The sequence below is a fragment of the Myotis brandtii genome, unplaced genomic scaffold, assembly GCF_000412655.1.
Source record: "Myotis brandtii unplaced genomic scaffold, ASM41265v1 scaffold793, whole genome shotgun sequence".
In the NCBI taxonomy this organism is placed as follows: Eukaryota; Metazoa; Chordata; class Mammalia; order Chiroptera; family Vespertilionidae; genus Myotis; species Myotis brandtii.
The window spans coordinates 351,166-371,009 of record NW_005371193.1 but is presented as its reverse complement, the minus strand read 5'-3'; the positions used below and the strand labels follow the sequence as shown (position 1 = coordinate 371,009).

Sequence of the window (19,844 nt, the reverse complement as noted above, 5' to 3'; positions counted from 1 at the left end):
GGGGCAGGGGCTCCGCTCAATTCCGCTCTCGTGCGCGGCGCTTGGAGAGCCGCCGCCCGAAGGGGCGCCCACCTCCGCTCGGTTCCGTGGGCGCCCTCCAGCTTCGCGGGAACTTCTGTCATCGCCTGCAGCCCGGGTGTGGGATCCTCTCCTGGGAGCTGGCTCTTCCTCTCCTCCCTCCCTCCCTGCTTTTCTCTCACCTCAAGTGCACGGAATTGAGTTGTTCACCCTGCTCGGTTCTTGGCACACTGTGGCCCATGTTGTATTTATCATCTTTCGTTCCTTAGTCTCAAACCCCTCTCGCTCCCCTTCCTAGACGCACACACTGGTGTATCGTCAGGGAGTGTTTTTACCGCCCACTTTACCTAGGTTTGCATATATGTTACCTAGCAAAATAGTGGTTCGGAATTAATCTAAATGATAATACGCCGTGAGCTTTTGGAACACTTTTTACCCAACATTGTGTTTTTGAGGTCATGTATGCTGTAGTGATCTAGTTTTCTCCTCTGGGTACACCTGAGTGCATTAGATCCCATTTTGCTTATACATTCTCCTAGTGATGGACACTTCAATGGCTTCCTTTTTTTTTTTTTAGAGAGAGAGAAACATTGATTTGTTGTTCCACTGATTTATGCATTCATCGACTCATTGGTTGCTTCTTATATGTGCCCTGGTGGGAGATCGAACCTGCACCCTTGGTGTCGCACACTGTGACCAACTGAGCTTCCAACTTTTAACCACCACAAACCATGCGGGCACTGGTCTCCTGTGGGTAGGGGTGGTTTTCTCCGATTATCCATCCCATGCTGGGTCATACCTATGCTACTAAATTGTTCTCTGGAATGGTCACACCAGGTTATACTTCCCGAGGGCATTGAGTCAAGGCCCTTGTTTCCCCGTATCTCCCCCCACCCCGGCAAGGTTTGATATTGTTTTTTTTTTTATTGTTTACCGAGTGTAAGGTAGTATCCCATTGTGTTAATTTTCATGTATTAAGCACTTTTTTCTCTCTTTTTGTTAATCCTTACCTGAGAATATTTTTCCATTGATTTTTAGAGAGAGTGGAAGAGAGAGGGAAAGACAGAGAAACATCGATGTGAGAGAAACACATGGACTGGTTGCCTCCTGCACATGCCCTGTCCAGGGCCCGGTCGGGGGAGGAGCCTGCAACCAAAGTACATGCCCTTGACTGGAATTGAACCTGGGACCCTTTGGTCTGCAGGCCGGCGCTCTATCCACTGAGACAAACTGGCTAGGGCAGTGGTTGGCAAACTCGTTAGTCAACAGAGCCAAATATCAACAGTACAACGATTGAAATTTCTTTTGAGAGCCAAATTTTTTAAACTTAAACTATATAGGTAGGTACATTGTTATTAACTTAATTAGGGTACTCCTAAGGCTTAGGAAGAGCCACACTCAAGGGGCTAAAGAGCCTCATGTGGCTCGAGAGCCGCAGTTTGCCGACCATGGGGCTAGGGCATCTGAATTGCCTGTATCCTTTTCCTATTTTTTTATGGATTTCCTGTTTTCCTGACTTGCAGGAATTCCTTGTATGCTCTGGATTTTAACTCCTTGTTGGTTTTACACTGCGCAAATACCTTCTCCAATTCTTTAACTTAATCTTTGGCATTGTATTGAACAAAAATGTTTCATTCTAAGTTAAATTCATTTGTTTCCCCCTTTACGGTTTGTGGTTTTGGGGTCTTATTTAAGAATTGCCGGATCTGGTCCTAGCTGCTTTGGCTCAGTGGATAGAGCACTGGTCTGTGGACTGAAGACCACATGCCTGGGCTGCAGGCTCGATCCCAAGTGGGGGGCATTCAGGAGGCAGCCAATCAGTGATTCTCATCACTTATGTTCCTATCGCTCTCTCCCTCTCCCTTCCTCTCTGAAATCAGTAAAAAAATATTTTTAAAAAGAATTGCCAGCACGCTATCGCTCCAGGGAGCACGCCTGTGCCGTTCCCTTCCCACTCTCCTTTCCCCACATGAGACTTGCAACCAGGGAAGCAATGGTCAGCAGCAGCTCATCCCAGGCTAACCCCCTGAACCTGTCTCCAAAGCCCCCTTCCCCCCTTTTTCTCTGACTTCCCAGCGAACCAACGCAGCCCGGCGTAGGCGCTTCTATTGCTTTTTCTGTGCCCTTCCTTGTTTCACTGCCCTAGGAATGTTTTTGCTGCCATCAATAAATTCTTGCTTGCTTTTCTAAAAAAAAAAAAAGAATGAATTGCCTTCCCACTATATCTTCATTGAGATATTCTACATTTCCTTATATTAACTAAATACTAATGTTACTTTTCACATTTAAATTTTTAATCCATTTGGAGTTGTTAGAGTTTATTTTTGTAAATGATTTAAGGTAATGACCTAAATTTTCCTCCACCATTTTCAATTAATAAGTAATGAATTAATTAACAATTAGAGAAGCTGTGTAGCATAGTTATGAGCACAGATTCTTAGAGCCCGGCTGCCTGTGTTCAAAACCCAGTGCTGCCACTTACCAGGTGGGTGGCAGGGCAAGTGCCTCAGTTCCTCATCCATAAAAAAGGATATAGTCTCTATAGCTTAAAGCTGTGACAATTAAATGGATTCATACATGTAAGATGTGTAGAACAGTACTGGGTACATAGTACATGTCTAATCAGTGTTGACAACTATTAATATTAATATGTTCTTTCTTGTGATGTATCCTCTATTATGAGCCCATGTAAACATAGGTCTATTTTTTTATTTTTGGGTCTCTATTCCATTGCTTCCCCCGCTCCATTGCTGTTTTTGTTCCTGTATTAATAACACATTTTGTCATTACTCCAGTCCTGTAATATATGATATGTCTTTATAACCTGATGACTTGGGTCTCTTCCTCCTCCTTTCGTATTCTTCACAATTGTCCTAAGCTATTCATGGACTTTTATTTCCATATAAAGTTTCTCAGAGAAGTCCTGTTTTTGACTGGTGTGTTAAATTTATAGACTATGTTTGTTAGAAATGAGGTCTTTATAATGTTAAGTCCTGCCAGCTCTTCTTTATTTCACATCCTATAATAGAGTTTTTGGTTTTCCTCCATAATGTCTTATATATTCTTTTTTTAAAGTAAATTCCTGGATAGTTTATAGGTTTTCTGTACTTTTCTTAGTTTTATAAATGACACTTACTTTACATTTTCCAGTTGGTGATAGTTGGTATAGAGTGCTCTTAATATTTGTTTGTTAACCCTCTATCTAGCTTAATTCCTTTTATTAACAACATTTTGTTTACCTATTTGCTTGTGTTTCCTATGTAAATGTTCACTCATCTGCAAATAATGACAATTTAATCTCTTCTCTTTCAATCCTCCTTCCTCATTTCTTTATCCTGCTTTATTCCTTCAGCCAGGACCTTGAAATCCTTGATGAAGTGGGCTTCCTTGTCTTGTTTATGGCCATAAAGAGGATGTGGCTAAAGTTTATTAACTATGTTTTTTTTTTACTGTAAATAACCTTTTATGGCATTATTCAACTTAAAGAAATTTCTTTCTATCCCTGTTCCCACCCTACCATCTGCATGGCTTGAACATTGAACACTCCAACCCTTGGCCCCAGAACAGTGTAGCTAAGCTTGGTATCTGCTCTCTAAGGCTCAACTGCCCTCTTAAATTTCTCTCTGCTTCTCCTTCTATTCTTCAGGCCCAGATTAGATCTGCAGTTTCTCCAGCGGTTCCTGCAGATACAAAAGGTTTTGTTTCCCTCTTGCTCATCACAGAATGCCTTGATGTTCCTGACCCTTTTGGGTGTGGCCCTCCTGGGTGAGTGAGTGGGTCCAGGCTAGACGGGGGAGGGCAGTCCTGGTTTGGGGTCCCTTTCCTTCTCTCTGGGGTGTTGATGAGGCAAGGACTGAAGAGGAAGCCTTCCTCCTTTCCCCACCCCTCATCACTGATGTCTGACTCCTCTCCCTCCCCCCAGAACAACTAGTGATCTACCAGGTTGGCTTGATCCCCAGTCAGTACTACGGGGTCCTGGGAAACAAAGACTTGGATGGGTTTAAGGCCCTGACATTCCTGGCTGTTGTGCTCATCGTTCTCAACTCCATGGTAAGGTCTCCCTGTGTCTCTTTCTCTCCAGCCTGGTGTGAGTGGAGTGCCCAGTGTCACTTAGTCCCTAGGAAGTAGGAATCAAGCTGTGGGTGTGTGTCCCCTGCCTTTTCTAGGAACCCTAGGTAGGGCATTGATCTTGCTATTGGCCCACTGGGGCCAATTCCTCGAGTGTTTCAAGCTCACAGGCCTAGGCCACGAGGTTCTGGTTTTATTCAGCACTTAGCGGAAATGATCATTGTTCTTTTCATTCCCAGAACTCTTGCTTCAGGATCAGCAGCCAGAGCTGCTGTTCCTCTGGGACTGAGGCTGTGACTCAGCTGGCTCCGTGTCACACCTCCCAGCTTTTGCACCTGCTGTTTTCTTGCAGAATGACCTCATTCCCCCACCTCTCGCTTACTTGGTTAATGCCTGCTCACTTTTCAAGGTGCCTCACCTTCAAGTCCTCCTCAGCTTTCTCTCCCATGTTTCCTCCACCAAACTCTGTCCTTTTCTCTTCATGCTTAATACTTTGAATTGCCCTCTGCGGTAACACTCCTGACACCCTCGTCATTGTCTGCTCCCTGGCTAGACTGAGCTCACTGTTACTTCCCCCGTGCTTAGCAAACAGGTGCCACATAAGTGGGGGTGATGAGAGTCGGGGCTCTGTTAGGACTCCGTCAGGCCGTACTGCTCATTTTCTTGGTTCTTAGGGAAGCCATCCCATCACACTTTGGCACTTTTGATGTGTCTTCGGTCAGTAAGTACCTATGTATACAGAGCCCTGTTCCATGTTTTGGGACAGAAAAGTAAGAACATAAATGGAATAGAAAATATTGTTTCCAATCTCCAGAAGCTCACCTACTCTCAGATGAAGGCAGTACACTGTAGAAAGGGACTAGAGGGCCTTGCCTTTGGTAAGCCCTTCGCTGTTTGGTGAAGGAATGAACATGTGGGTGAGTGAGGAAGGAGAAAGTCCCGTGACTGGTGGCTTTAAACAAGAGGAAGTGCTGAGTGGGCAGAGTCATTGGAGTGGCCTGGGCCTGGTCAGCAGATGCTTTCTGAGCTTTGAGCTGAGACCTGCAGGAAGCCATTCTCCCTTTCCCTCCCTTCCCCTGCCTCCCCCACTGCACAGCTGAAGAGCTTTGACCAGTTCACCTGCAACCTGCTGTATGTGAGCTGGAGGAAGGACCTCACCGAGCATCTCCACCACCTCTACTTCCGCGGCCGCGTGTACTACACCCTCAACGTGCTGCGGGATGACGTCGATAACCCGTAGGCCTCCCCGCTCAGTCCTCGCTGCCCTCTGCATGGTTCTATCTACCTGGATCAGCCCCGGAGAGCTCCTGCGGCAGATCCCTTGGAGATTATCCACAGTTACCTGCACATGTTGATAAGAGCCAGGGGGCAGGGTGCTCTGCAGAGGAGGCCTGGACAGGCTGTAGGGCTGAGAACAAGAAGCTAAAAATAGGGGCAGCTCCTTTTGTCCATTTCATATCCTGGGCTTCCAAATCAGGCCCCTCTGAAGAGAGTGTCTTTGCTAGAAAAAGCTAGAAAACCAGCTTTTGGATTTCTAGCAGTAAAAAATTGCTGTCTAGGATTTAAATTGTATACTGTCACCGCCCAGTTAATAGGCTTTATGTTCTCGAAGCCCCAGGTTCGCTTTCTGTAAAATGAGAATACTTCCTATCTCAAAGAATGTAGTGAGGGTGAAAGGATGTTCGTGTAATACACATAGGCAGTGCCTGGGACGGAGCACGTGTCCCACTATAAGATAGCTGTTGTGATTTTACAGGTGAGGAAACGGGCCCAGAGAATGCAGGTGACTTGCCCAGAGTCACATCTCATTGGAAATAGGAGTCAGTGTGGCTCTGGTGGTGCGACGGGACATATGGGGTCTCCTCATACTCATTCCCTCCCCACTCGGCACCCCCCCTCCCCCCACAAGCACTTTTTTTTGCCTGAGATGACCTTTTCTCAGCTCGAGCTGAGCTCTGCAGCAACGATTTTGGGGAGAGTGCTGCTGCTTAACTCCAAGGCCTCTCTCTATGGCTCAACCCATAGAAGCTTCCACAGCCAGACAGCTCAAGTGGAGACAGGCTCATGCTCGTAAAAGAAATGGGAGGAGTGAGATAAATGGGATCGTTTCCCTGATCATCCAGAAACTCAGGTGCTGGGCCTTCCATTGTCCATTTTTCTGAGGAGTAACCTGAGGCACCATAACAAGCAACTCTTCAGAGCCCTATTTAGGACCCTGAGGGTCTCGTTGCTTCTGGAAAACCAGCCCTTGTAGGGGTCCACTTCCTCCAGGGTCACTGAAGGGCAGAGTAACAAGGAACTGTCTTAGTCTCTCAACCCTTGAGCCCAGCTCCCTGGGTCCAGTTACTCTGTGTGGTTGGTTCCAGGGACCAGCGCATCAGCCAGGACGTGGAGCGGTTCTGCCGGCAGCTCAGCAGCATGGCCAGCCAGCTGATCATCTCGCCCTTTACCCTCGCCTATTACACCTACCAGTGCTTCCAAAGGTGAGGCCTCTCCTGCCACCATTCCTCCTCCGCTCCTGACAGGTGTTTCCCCAGAGGCCCCTCGCTCACACCAGCTCTCCCAGGTCAGGGCCCCAAAGAGGCTAGTCTTCCCTTCCTCCCACCTGCATGCCAGTCTTTCTCACAAATGCCGTGGGCCCCGTGGCGTTTCAGTGTCACAGGGATCTGGTGCTCCGACAGCGTAGCCCGGGTACTAGATGCCACCGCACGGGAGCCGAGGCCTCACTGGGTGGCTGAGATCAAACAGGGGCCGCCTGGAAGGGGGCAGGCATCAGGGCCGAGGCCTGCGGGCATATGTGGCGCGCCCCCCCACCATCCCTGTCTCTGCCTTTCAGCACAGGCTGGCTCGGGCCCGTGAGCATCTTCGGGTATTTCATCCTGGGAACCGTGGTGAACAAAATGTTGATGGGGCCCATTGTGGCGAAGCTGGTGCAGCAGGAAAAGCTGGAGGGGGATTTCAGGTGTGTCTCCGGTGTTGGAGGTTTGAGGGCTGGGCACAATGGTTAGGGAATGGGATCTGGAGTAAGGTGCCTGAGTTCAAATCCCAGCTATGCCAGTTGCTAGCATGTGCTCTTGGCTGAGGTCTTAATCTCTCTGATTTTGGTTTCCCACCCTAAAACAGAGATGGTACTGCTGCTTATGAGGGAACTGTGAGGATTAACTGAGATTATACATGAGAAGCACTGAGAACAGTGTCTGGTTGGTTAACATCATCATACCTTGGCCTTCTCAGTGAACCACCTGTTTCAGATGAGCCTATGGATTCATCCCCTACTCTGTGCTTCATGGACGCCTCCTTCAGGCCCAGCCCTGGGAGGAGGAGGTGCTGTGAGCACCTGTCCTCTCTGGAGATAGGCAAGGGGCCACCCTGTCTTCAGGGCTCCTGCCACCCTGCCTAGGCCTGGGGCCCCCCATTCTCTCCCCCCATGACAGTCCACAGAAGGACTGGGGAGAAAGCTGCAGGTTCAAGGTGGAGCTGGACTCCCCTTTGTCTGGAGGTCTTGATCCAGGCCTCCGAAAGGGGCCGGTACTGCCCATTGTAGCACACATTTTCCTTTGGTCTCTCAGGTTCAAGCACATGCAGATCCGTGTGAATGCTGAGCCTGCTGCTTTCTTCAGGTGAGTTTAGTGGGAGTCGTTCCCTCTCCCTGATCAGGGCTGCCAGGGGAGATGGCAGAGAAGGAGAGCTGAATGGTACAACCCTCCCACCATCACCGGGCCCTGGGGGCAAACGCCCTTCCACTGGGCTGTGATCCTCTCCCCGCATCTCACTGTCCTTGTCTGCCTCATCCTTTTGTTTGTTTGTTTGTTTTGCCTCATCCTTTTTAAGCCCAGGGATTTGTTCCTCTCCGTGACCTAGCATGGGGCCTACATTTGTTCCAAGGATGAAATGAGCGAATGCCTTCTCGTCCAAAGCTGCGCTGTAGTCTAGGCGGGAGTGGGAGCCTCAGGAGGTTGGGAGTCCTGCTCCCTACACGCACTGTCCAAGTGAAGCTGTGTTCGGTCTCCTGGCAGGAGCATTGTGAAATCCCATTTCTTCCCTCAGGGCCAGGGAAGGCCTGTGCTGCCTCCTATGAGGCCGCGGGAGTCATTGGCAGGCAGGCCAGAGGTTTGTGTGTAAGGAGGGGAGCTGTCTTGGATCACCTGGACTCGAGCCCTGGGACCTTCGCCCTTCTGCCAGTCTCTAGCAGTTTTCAGCTTCCACCACCTGGGGGCGCCAAGAATACAAGGACTGAGCTGGGGTGTGGTAGTGTGGTGGGGTGGGTCTGTGCTAAGTTTTGGATTCTGCAGCTTCTGCTCATGAAGCTTTGGGCTCTGGGGGAAGCAGGTTGGTTCTTGGAGCTCTGGGTGTGTGCGTTTGTAGCCTCTGTGCCCATCTTTATGTAAAATCTGAATGCCCCCTCTGCCCACCCCACCTTTTCTGCCTGTCCTTGAAGCCCAGGTCACCTCCTCCCGAGAGCCTTCCTAGGCTGCATGAGTGCCCAAGCCTGTTTGTTGCCAGAGCTTGAAGACGCTCTGTGTACGCACTTTCCATGTTCCAGGTGAAGAGGGCAGAGCATCTGCCCACCCCTGAGCCGGGACTGTCTTACCGCCTCTGTCACACTGGCTGACTGGCACGGAGCCTGCCACCTAGTGTCCTCCTCCTGTACTTTCCTTTAACAATAGCAGCTGTTATCTGTTGGGGTCCCTTCATGTGCCTAGCCCTTCGTATTCAGAAATTCTCACTCTAGCCCAGGGGTGGGCAAACTTTTTGACTCGAGGGCCACAATGGGTTCTTAAACTGGACCGGAGGGCCGGAACAAAAGCATGGATGGAGTGTTTGTGTGAACTAATATAAATTCAAAGTAAACATCATTACATAAAAGGGTACGGTCTTTTTTTTTTAGTTTTATTCATTTCAAACGGGCCGAATCTGGCCCACAGGGCCGTAGTTTGCCCACAGCTGCTCTAGCCTATTAGGTAGGTTATTACAAACTCCATTTTACAGATGAGAAAATTGAGGCTCCTAGGCTTAAGTAATCAGTCTATCACCCAGCTAGTAACTAACCAGAGCCAGCGTTTGAACCACGTCTGGCCAATCGAGAGTTCAGGCTCTTTCTGCAGATAATACCATGTTGAATGAGTGAAGCAATGAGTGGGTGCTAGTGTTAGGGTCAGAGGTGAAGGTCATTCGGATGAGCTTAGTCCCCAAAGGAGGGTGTGATGAGGGACAGAGGGTCCCCAGCCTGGCTGAGGCTCTCCAAACCCCATGGACATTCTAGCCTTTCTCATCAGAGCTGGGCATGTGGAGCACATGAGGACAGACCGCAGGCTGCAGAGACTCCTTCAGACCCAGAGGGAGCTGATGTCCAAGGAGCTCTGGCTGTACAGTAAGTAGAGGGAACCCGGGAGGCAGGAACCACAGGATCGGGATAGCCCCCTCCTCTCCCCTTCCCTCCCACTTTTCTCCACACGGATAGGTTTGCTCTGCTGAAGGGATTAGCCAGGGGGAGCCACTGCCTTCACCCTGTGTGTCCTCAGGAGCATGAAGATCCAGGGAGTAGCTTGGTCCTGCTCGGCTTTCCACTCCCCTCAGAGCACAGGAATGTTCCAGGATCTCACGCAATATGTCTTCCACAGTGGGTATCAACACGTTTGACTATCTGGGGAGCATCCTGAGTTATGTTGTGATCGCAATCCCCATTTTCAGTGGCGTTTATGGAGACCTTAGCCCCACAGAGCTCAGCACCCTGGTCAGCAAGGTGAGAATCCCTCATGATGACCCCTCACGCTGCCTCCCCGCCCCTTGGCCCAGGGCCTAGAGCCTGGGGGTCAAGGCCTGTGCTCACTGCTCCCCGTTCCATCCAGAATGCCTTCGTGTGCATTTATCTCATCAGCTGCTTCACCCGGCTCATCGACCTCTCCACCACTCTCTCGGATGTGGCTGGTTACACCCACAGGTGAGGCGGCATCCCACCTCTAGCTTCTGAACAAAGCTTGTGCACTGGGAGAAGTGGCTGAATGAGAAAAGGAGCAGAAAAACTCCCATTTCCTAGTGAGCATGAGAGAACAAGGCTTCTTACCTTGACCTGGGCCCCAAACCCCTGCCTCGGGTTTTCACTTCTTGCCCAGGATAGGGGAGCTTGAGGAGACCCTGCTGGACATGTCCCTGAAGTCACAGGACGGCGAGCTCCTGGACGAGGGCGAGTGGGACTCACACAGGTGAGTACTCGGTGGCAGTGTGTGCGCTGGTGAGAATTCAGGCTCTGGGACTGCCCAGCTGGGCAGCAGAGTTGTGTGGAGCAAATGAAAGAAATGTGTGGCTTGTGCCTGGCACGTTGCAGACATTTACAATAGGTGGTGCTCCTCTGGCATTCCTTGTGTTAATTTCCACCGTCCCCCAGCTGGGAAGCAGAGTGCACACACCTGCCTGGGCCTGAGATAAAATCTGAACAGTAGCCTCCTCTTCCTTTTTCCCTCTTCCTCTCACTAAGCCCTGCCGCCTGTCCCTTTCCTCCAAGTGTGGTTACATCCTGAGATACTAGGGATTCGGAGTTTAGCATGTGATTTTGACGACAATTCAGCCCATAACCCCAACCAAGAGGTGACCTCCCCAAGGAGAAAAGCTTGCCCTTGGCAGTGCTGACGCTGGGTCTTCCCCACCCCCTCCCTTCTCTAACCCCAGGGCCCCGGGATGGCCACCAGCAGAGCCAGCGGACACAGCTTTTCTCCTGGATCGGGTCTGCATCTCCGCGCCCTCCTCTAACAAGCCCTTAATCAAGGATCTGAGCCTAAAGATCTCCGAGGGGCAGAGCCTGCTCATCACCGGCAACACGGGCACCGGCAAGACCTCCTTGCTCCGCGTGCTGGGTGGCCTCTGGGCGAGCACACGGGGTGAGAACCAGCCTCCAGCCCTGAGCCAGCCTAGGCTTGGCGGGTGTGTGTGTGTGTGTGTGTGTGTGTGTGTGTGAGAAACCCAGCCTTTTTTGTTGGGGCAAAGGGGTGAGAAGCCGTTACCTTCCCTGGGAGATCTCTTAATGGAGGTTTCATGGGCTCAAACTGGGACCTCTGGCAGTGTGCAGGCCTCAGCCCTAGGGAGCTGTGGCACAGAAGGTGGGGTAATAAAATGGCCTGTGCCCAGGAGCTCCCTGGCTCTAAGAATACAGGGGTGGCCAAAAGTAGGTCTACGGTTGTGTCGGTTTTCAGTTGTAATACACATAATACATACAGTGATTAATGACTAATAATACAAGAATAAACCCCATGTTTTAGGTACTCACAACTGTAAACCCACGTTGCCCACCCCTGTATTTTATTCACATCCATGAGCTGGGCCATCTGCTCAGAGCACCTCCGGGACAGGTTAACCTGTGGGGGCTGCGACCGAGAGAGCACAGCGTCTGCTGAACACCAGGGTGGCTTCTGGGGGCCCTGCCCTCAGGAAACGCACAGACTCTTCCCTCCTTCTGGAGATTGCCCTGGCCCACTGTCCACCCGCCTGGCCTCTCCCACTGGACCCTTGGCCGGGGTGTCCCTTACTCTCCTCGGGTGGATAGGAGCCTGGGTGGTTCCTGGGGCTGATTCTGAGGGAGGGTGGGCTGTGTGCAGCCCCAGCGTGGCCTGGTCCTAGGCCAGCGTGCTTTCTGTTTTATCAGGTGATATACCCCCTGAAGGAGATCTACCCGGACTCAGGTGAGCTGGCCTCCTCGGGGCCTGTTCTCCCACTTCGGTCGTTCCTGCTTTTCTGACTGCGGGCTCACCCGTGCCCTCTGGGAGGGGCCCCAGCCAGGCTGCGGGGTTCAGGTTGGGTCCCCTCCTCCTCGACTGTTTACTCGTGGGGCCTGTGCCCTGACCTCATCTCGTCCGTCTTTCCCTCCGGGAGGAGAGAACCCACTGGAGGAAGGGAGGCGATTGCTTCCTTTGCCTGAACCTTTCCTTCCTAGGCCTGTAGCCTGGCCCTCCAGAGCCTCAGCCCAGATCCTGGTCCCCCTCCCCTGCCCCTTGCCATGACGTGCCCATCTATCCTGGCTGCCCAGGAGGCGCTGACTTCTGAAGGAGGCCTGTCTGTTTTGCAGGTTCTACTGATGATGAGAGGATCATGAGGTTCTTGGAGTTAGCAGGCCTGGTAAGTGAGGGAGGACCCTGAGGTCCAAGGCCGCCTGGTAGCACTGATCACTAGCCCAGGACTCGAAGTATGAGCCTGGGGCAAGGAGAATGGGAGTAAAAGTGGCTGAGGGAACTGTGGGCCAGATAACGGGCAAAACGGGGGCACACTCAGTAGTGAATTTTATAATAATAATGAAACTATTATTTCTTGTCACCATGCTCCCACACGTCTAAACAATGTAGTTGATAGGTTATTCCTCTCTGCCCGGGGCAGACTGCCCCCACCTTGGTACGCCGGTGGGGTATGGTCTGTCTCCGGCACGTGTGTGGAGGGGACTGAGGGGGTTCCTCAGGGAGCAGGATGGGCACTTTCATGGACATCGCTTCCTCTGGGTGTGTTACAGTCCGACTTGGTGGCGAGGACAGAGGGGCTGGACCATCAGGTCGATTGGAACTGGTAAGAAGGGGGTTGGGATGCTCCAGAGCCATTTCCCCCAAAGACAGTGGGTTCTAGGGGTCCATTGAAGGGATAGAATGGCTCCTTGACCCCAAAGTCTAGGTTTCATGCCTTTGGGAGCAGAGTTTTAGCCTCACCTTGTGTGGGCAGCAGGGCTGTGATTGAAAGTGGAGGTGACGTCCATCTGTCCTGGGTCTGCCTCTCTGTAGCAAGAACAAGAACCTCTTCCTGCCTAGACCCAATCTAGGCAAAGGCCAGACTGTATACTCCTTCCTCCAGTGGTCCTCTCATTCCCTGTCCTCAGGTATGACGTTCTGTCCCCCGGAGAGATGCAGAGGCTGTCTTTTGCCCGGCTCTTCTACCTGCAGCCGAAGTACGCAGGTGAGGTCTGCCCTGTAAGTGTGCATGCGGTGCTGTGTGTGCCCACAGGTAGCAGCGTGTGTTCATGCACACCTGGGCAGGGTTGGTATCGTAGGAGAGCTCGCCTGTATGTGGCGGGCATGTCTGTCCCTGCAGGAGAGGATGGCAGGTCTCTGCCCATGAGGCAGCAGTGCTTGGCATCAGAGTGGCTCTGGTTGTGTGCTTTCTGCCATCGCTGCAGCTGGAGCTGCCTTGAGAGAGCTTGTGATTTATGCTCTGCCAACCATGAATGGGCATCCCCCCAGCTGTGCCTGGCAGAGGGATGGCAGGCGTGGATTTTTCCAAGGACTGACATCCTGTGGGGAAGCAGGATTCCCTGGATCGAGTGGTCCCAGGCCGTGTCTGGCGCTGATCTATAGGAAGCTGAGGGGCTTTGTCCTTCTGCTGGCTGAACGCTTTTGAGATGGAGCTTGGCCGCTGCTCGGTTGGCCCATCCTCTCTAAGGCTGGTTCCCATAAGCCAGAGCAGTTTTCAGCCTCCCTCTGGGTCCCCGCCGGAGGTGACTGTGGGTTGAAGGAGAAACAGGCAGGCAGGGGCAGTTCTCCATCTCTTGCCACCGGGTTCTGCCCTCAGTGCTTGATGAAGCCACCAGTGCCCTGACTGAGGAGGTGGAGAGTGAACTCTACCGCATCGGCCAGCAGCTAGGCATAACGTTTATCAGCGTGGGACATCGGCGCAGCCTCGAGAAGGTACCTGTGCTCACAGGATGGTTGAGAAGGAGGAAGAACCCAAAGGCTGAGCCTGGCTGGGGCCAGAGGCCCCTCAAAATGGGGAATGGGGTGGCAGAGGACAGGGCGTCAGTGGCCTCATGTTGTGATGCCAGGGCAGCCTGACCTCTGCATGGTGGTGATCTCTTGTAGTTTCACTCCTGGGTTCTGAAACTCTGCGGAGAAGGAAGGTGGGAACTGACCAGAATCAAAGTGGACTGAAGCCAAGGATGTGGCTGGCCACTGAAAGGAGAGCCAAGCTCGGGGCGTGGCAGTGCCCAGGAGACACCCAAAGGCCCCAGGTTCGTCTCACAGGTTCTTTGCAGGGAGCGCTGGCAGTAGTGGCCCACCTAGGTGTGGCCTCCATGGGGTGCTAGTCCTGCCAGGCTTCCTGCTACCTCAGCCAGGGTGCCAGACATTTGAAGTGCTAATTATTTCCTTACAAATTACTTCAGATTTGTTTTCTAAAGAAAAACCTAAAAGTGAGGACTCGATAAGCAATGAAGGATCAATGTGGAGAGAATGTTGGACTTGGAGTCAAGAGATTCAGAAATCTTTTTAATTGGTTGAATTATACAACAGGTTTTTAACTTGAATCAGCTATTTAAATTTTATAACTTTTTTTATATAAAATATAAACATTAAAAATATTTACAACTTTCCCTCTTTCTCTTTCTTCTCTATTATAAGATGATCTTTTTAACTGAATTTCCAGACTTGTATTTGAGAGCCTAGAGAGAAGGGAGCAGCATTCTCCACCACACTGGCATCTTCTGTTCTTGGCTTTTCACTTTATTCCGTGTCACCCCTTTTCCATTTGCCAAGTGTTCCTGAGGCACTAACCTTTGGGGCACTTTCTGTTGTTCGTTTGTTTGTTTGGTTGGTTTGATTTTTGTCTTATCCCTCAAAAAAATAAGGTTGAGATTTTTTAAAAAACTGTGTTAGGGAACAACAACAACCAGTTGAACAGAAAAAACCCTGGAATCACAAAAGCATGAGATGGACAATTATTAAACCCAAAATCCTTATTCTAGAACAATATTCTATTCCCCAGAATTCACTTGTCAGATTGTAACCTTCATGATTCTTGCCAGAACGCTATACTTGTTTTTTTTTTTTAGTTTTTAAAAAAATATGTATTTTTATTGATTCGGAGAGGAAGGAAGAAGAGGAAGAAAGAGAGAGAAATAATCAATGATGAGAGAGAATCAATGATCAGCTGCCTCCTGCATGCCCCCTTCTGGGGATCAAGCATACAACCTGGGCTTGTGCCCGACTGGGAATAGAACCATTACCTCCTGATTCATAGGTCAACACTCAACCACTGCCGGGCAACTCTGTACTTGTTGTACTATTAATTACTTAAGTTTTTTTAAAAAATTAGCTCAATTTTTACATTTAAATTTAATTTTTAAAGAAAGTTTACACTTGATGTAAATAGAAAGTAACTCTAAAAATGAATCCAGTGAAAACCATAGTGTTATGAAATTGCAGCTCCATATGATGGTCTACAAAGACTGAGCCTAGGCCTGAGTCTTGCCCTCTGTATGAAAGGAGTTTAAGGGATATCATAGGAGTTAGACATACTAGCACCCAAATGAGATATTTCTCCTTCAGAAAATTTGAAAGATGGAGTGGGAACTAGGGTAGTAACTTTCTCAATATAAGACTTGAGGTTCTTTAGCCCTGGCTGGTGTTTCTCAGTGGTTAAAGCTTCGGCCCACACACCAAAGGGTCGTGGGTTCGATTCCTGGTCAGGGGCACATACCTGGGTTGAGGTTCAATCCCTGGCTCTGGTCAGGGTGCATGCAGGAGGTATCCAGTCATGACAATCTCACCTGGATGTTTCTCTTTCCGTCTCCCTCTCCTCTCTTCCCCTCCCTGCCTTCCCTCCACTTTCTCTAAAAATCAATGGGGAGGGGAAAAAAGAGACAAGGTTATTTAATGCCTTATTGGTACCACTGAAAATGATCCTAGATGTGGGTTGGGAGTACAAGACTTGGGGAAATGCAGCCCTGGGTAACTGAAGTCTCACCCTCCTGGCTTGACTAGCATGTAGGCCTTGGCACTGTTCTTACTCAGCTCCACCCTGCAGTGGTGCTAAAGCAGTGTGTTCAAACCGACAGGTCAGAGAGCGTGACTGTGTGTGTTAGGGACTCTAGAAAGGCACATACATGGCCACAAGGGGATGCATGCTCAGAAAAGACCTGAGAACGACCTAAGCTTTCACCTTTGCGTGGGCTCTGGACTCAATCCAAGCAGACGAAGGCAGAGTTATAAACAGCCTGGCTAAGTGTTAAAGGAGTGCCCCAGCACAGAGCCAGTCAGTAAAGACTGGGAGATGTGTTTTCTTTTGTTTGTTTTCAGTTCCTGTTATTCAAGGAAATCTTTGTCAAAATACTAGCTGAACACATTTCAAGTGACTACATGTGACAGGGATGATAAGTCTTTGCTAAAATATTTTTGGAATGTGTCCAAATGAACAGATGACTGTAATAAAAACAAACAAAAAACAGCATACCCTGGGGGAGGGGAAGAAGCTGTTTTTCATAGTTACCATATTATAATATGTAAATGTCCAGTTTTCAACAAACAAAACCCACTCAAAGGGAAAAAGATCAACAGAAACTATTCCTGAGGAAGCCCAGATGTTTGACTTACTAGACAAAGACTTTAAATCAACTGTCTTAAATATGCTCAAATAGCTAAAGGAAACCCTAGAGCTGGTTCTAGCTCTGGCTCTGGTGCTAGAGCTGGCAACTAGCTGTGGACCTAGCACTGGCTTTAGTGCTGGATTTGATGCTACCAGCACTTCTAACTCGAACTGGCATTGGCCAGAAATCTATAACTGGCACAGGTTCTGGAGCTGGAAGTATAGCTGGGTGTGACCCTGTAGCTGGTTGCTAGAGATGTCCAAGAACAGGCTCTACCTCTGAAGCAAATTCTAGCCCTCACTGGTTGTTAGAGCTGGGGCTGAGCTGGTACTTATCATTGGATCTGGCTCTGGAGCTATTGCTATGGCTAGTGTTGGTATTGGCTCCAGTTCTGGAGCTGGCTCTAGTCCTAGAGCTTGTTCCAGCTCTGGCTGTGATGCTAGAGCTGCTTCTAGTGCTGAAGCTGACACTCAGTATGGCTCTAGCTTGAGGGTAGGGGCTAGAGCTAGCCCTGGATCTAGCTCTTGCTCTGGAGCTGGCATTAGCTCTAGCTCCAGAGCTGGTGCTAGAGTAGGTACGAGACCTGTTTTTAGCTCTAGAGCTAGAACTAGGGCTGATGCTGGTGCAGCTCTAGCTTTGGTACTGATGAGTTCTGAAAATGGCACTAACTATAGAGCTGGCACTGAAGTTGAATGTAGCTCTAGCAGGCTCTACAGCTGGTGATAGAACTAGCACTGGAGCTGGGCTTAGGCTAGGGCTGGCTATAGCTATGAAGCTGGTACTGGAGCTTGTTCTAGCTCTAGAGTTGACTCTGGCTGTAGGTCTACAGTTGGAGCTGGTGTAAGCTGGCACTGGAGCTGGCTCTGGAGAAGTTGGACACAGCACTCCAGGTCCAACCCAGGCAGGTTGGAGTACATGAAGGCCATCAGCTGTTTCAGGCAGAGAAAGTCTGGAGGCTGAAAGGAATTTTCCAAGAACTGGTCCAACCAGATACCTAGGATGAAAAAGATGGCCCTGGGGGTAGATGGGCAGGGAGCAGAGTCAGAGCCCTGGCTTTTCTTTCCACACTGCCTCCCTTAGCACCTCTGCAGAGGGTTGGACTGGCACTGCCCATTCAGGGACCAGCCCCATTCCATCCCCAAACCTACTCTGGCTGTCCAGGCAGTAGCAAGCCTGGTCACCAAGGAGGAGGAACCAAAGTTCCTCCATCCTAAGGCGCTCTCCATAATGTCTGACAATTCTCCCCTCGGGGGAGCCTGGCATCTTCCTCCCTGGCCCCCTTGCTCACTGGAGTGTAAACTCCGTGAGGGCAGGCAGGCCTGTGTCTGTGTGTGCACAGTGCTGGCACACAGTAACTATCTAACGGAGAAGGGACAGTCTGTCCTGCCCCAGCCTTCCCGGGGCCCTCAGGTCACTTTAGTCTGTAGTGTGTGCGCCAAGGTGCGGCCTCACTCCCTGCTCACCATTTGTGATCACATCTTCCCATTGACACTCGTTCCAAAGGGCAGGGGCGCAGCCCTTCCTGGGCCGTCATGCAGCTGAACATGCACAACCGAGGTTCAGAGCTGATTTGTGAGCAGTCAGCTCACCGTACCTCCTGTTGAAGGGGGAGGGAAGATAAGCAGAGCTGTGCAGGGGACGTACTGGGTCTGTCTGATACTTCCTCATGATAAGGGTTAGGTTATGCAATCTAATCACGAGGAAACACCAGACAAACTCAAATGGATGGCCTTGGGGGCAGCGGTATAGTGTCAGCAATAAAAATAAAGCTCTAAAAAACTAGCTTGAAATCTTCAAAGATGGCACAGTCATGGGAGGCAAGGAATGACTGACTGGACTATTCCAGATTGGAGGAGACTACGGTGACTCAGCAACTAAATGGGTGCGTGCTCTAAAAAACTAGCTTGAAATCTTCAAAGATGGCACGGTCATGGGAGGCAAGGAATGACTGGACTATTCTAGATTGGAGGAGACTACGGTGACTCAGCAACTAACTGGGTGCGGGGTCCTGGATTGGGTCCACCACTTAGAAAGGACATTATTGGAATGAGCAGCATTCTCTGGAGTAGATGAAAGCATTGAATCAATGTCAATGTCTTGATATTGGTTGTATAGAAGTTATGTGGGCGAGTATCCTCGTTTTAGGGAAAGATACACTGAAATATTAAGGAGTAATAGCACATCATGTCCTCAACTTGCTCTCTAATAGCTTAGAAAAGTAGTAATATCTATAAGGAGAATAATAAGGCAATGTAGTAGCTGTTCATTTTAAAATTAAAAGATCACAGCAATTCAAAATTAACAGTTAAAAAAGAAAGTAACTACTAAAAGAATAAGTCCTTCCCACTGCCACCTCTGCCATACCAGGTGGATGGCCTGCATGCCCTCAGGAGAACTTGGCATTCTTCCAGCCATATCTGGAACCAGCAGGAACAAAAGGCTAGAAGAAAAATTAACATTTTCCTGGTTTCTGAAGTTGAATGTAGCTCTAACCCGGCGGTTCTCAACCTGTGGGTCGCGACCCCTTTGGCGGTCGAACGACCCTTTCACGGGGGTCGCCTAAGACCATCCTGCATATCAGATATTTACATTACGATTCATAACAGTAGCAACATTACAGTTATGAAGTAGCAACGAAAATAATTTTATGGTTGGGTCACCACATGAGGAACTGTATTGAAAGGGCCAGAAGCTTGAGAACCAGTGCTCTAACCAAACATAATCACTCCTCAGGCCTCTGCTGCTTACTTGGCATTTCTGAATAAAGAGGACAGAACTGGAGAGGAAGGTGTCGGTGGTAGGAGGGGGTTGACAAGAACCAAGTGAAATAAATCCAAGCAGATAGCCTGATGTCAGAATTGGGGGAAGTATTCCAGCGGGGAGCTAGGTGGGCAGTGGAATGAGAGGTAATCATGTTATTCAGATTTTACAGCCCCTACTAGTTGGCAAAGAGCTTTGCAACTTCTGGGGAAATGGTGGGCTAGGATGGTGAAAAAAATTCCCAGTAAGATCAGCTAGAGATGACTAGAATATAATAAAAAAAAGGTTCATCTATAACTGAACTAGGAAACCAGAAGGGCAATCCCAGGCATGAGAGCCAGAACGGTGATGGGAGTGACAACATTGGCGACTTGCATTTTTGTTTGTTTATTCCTCACCAAGGATATGTTTTCATTGATTTTTAGAGAGGGAAAGAGAAACATCTATTGGTCGCCCCCATACGTGCCCTGGGATCGAACCCACAGCCCATGCATGTGTCCTGACCAGGAATCGAATCTGTGACCCTGTGGCACACAGGACGACGCTCCAACCAACTGAGCCACACCGGCCAGGGCAGAGCTTGCATTTTATTTTATTTTTTAATATGTTTTTATTGGTTTTAGAGAGAGGAAGGGAGAGGGAGAGAGAGAGAGAAACATCAATGATGAGAGAG

General features: G+C 49.8%; 1 protein-coding gene across 1 annotated transcript in view; it reads left to right on the top strand.

The window, feature by feature from the left end:
- ABCD4 (ATP-binding cassette, sub-family D (ALD), member 4) overlaps positions 1-14,419 on the top strand; it is a 15,030-nt gene extending 611 nt beyond the window's left edge. The window contains exons 2-18 of the mRNA XM_014531164.1: positions 3,616-3,783; positions 3,941-4,068; positions 5,183-5,322; positions 6,453-6,569; positions 6,923-7,048; positions 7,656-7,706; positions 9,363-9,457; positions 9,708-9,829; positions 9,936-10,027; positions 10,200-10,289; positions 10,753-11,014; positions 11,624-11,759; positions 12,143-12,192; positions 12,578-12,630; positions 12,935-13,011; positions 13,624-13,739; positions 13,911-14,419. Of these exons, the coding sequence (XP_014386650.1) occupies positions 3,616-3,783; positions 3,941-4,068; positions 5,183-5,322; positions 6,453-6,569; positions 6,923-7,048; positions 7,656-7,706; positions 9,363-9,457; positions 9,708-9,829; positions 9,936-10,027; positions 10,200-10,289; positions 10,753-11,014; positions 11,624-11,759; positions 12,143-12,192; positions 12,578-12,630; positions 12,935-13,011; positions 13,624-13,739; positions 13,911-13,979 (1,892 nt within the window). The 3' untranslated portion in view covers positions 13,980-14,419. The remainder of the gene's footprint in view (positions 1-3,615; positions 3,784-3,940; positions 4,069-5,182; positions 5,323-6,452; positions 6,570-6,922; positions 7,049-7,655; positions 7,707-9,362; positions 9,458-9,707; positions 9,830-9,935; positions 10,028-10,199; positions 10,290-10,752; positions 11,015-11,623; positions 11,760-12,142; positions 12,193-12,577; positions 12,631-12,934; positions 13,012-13,623; positions 13,740-13,910) is intronic.
- Positions 14,420-19,844: the final 5,425 nt, after the last annotated feature.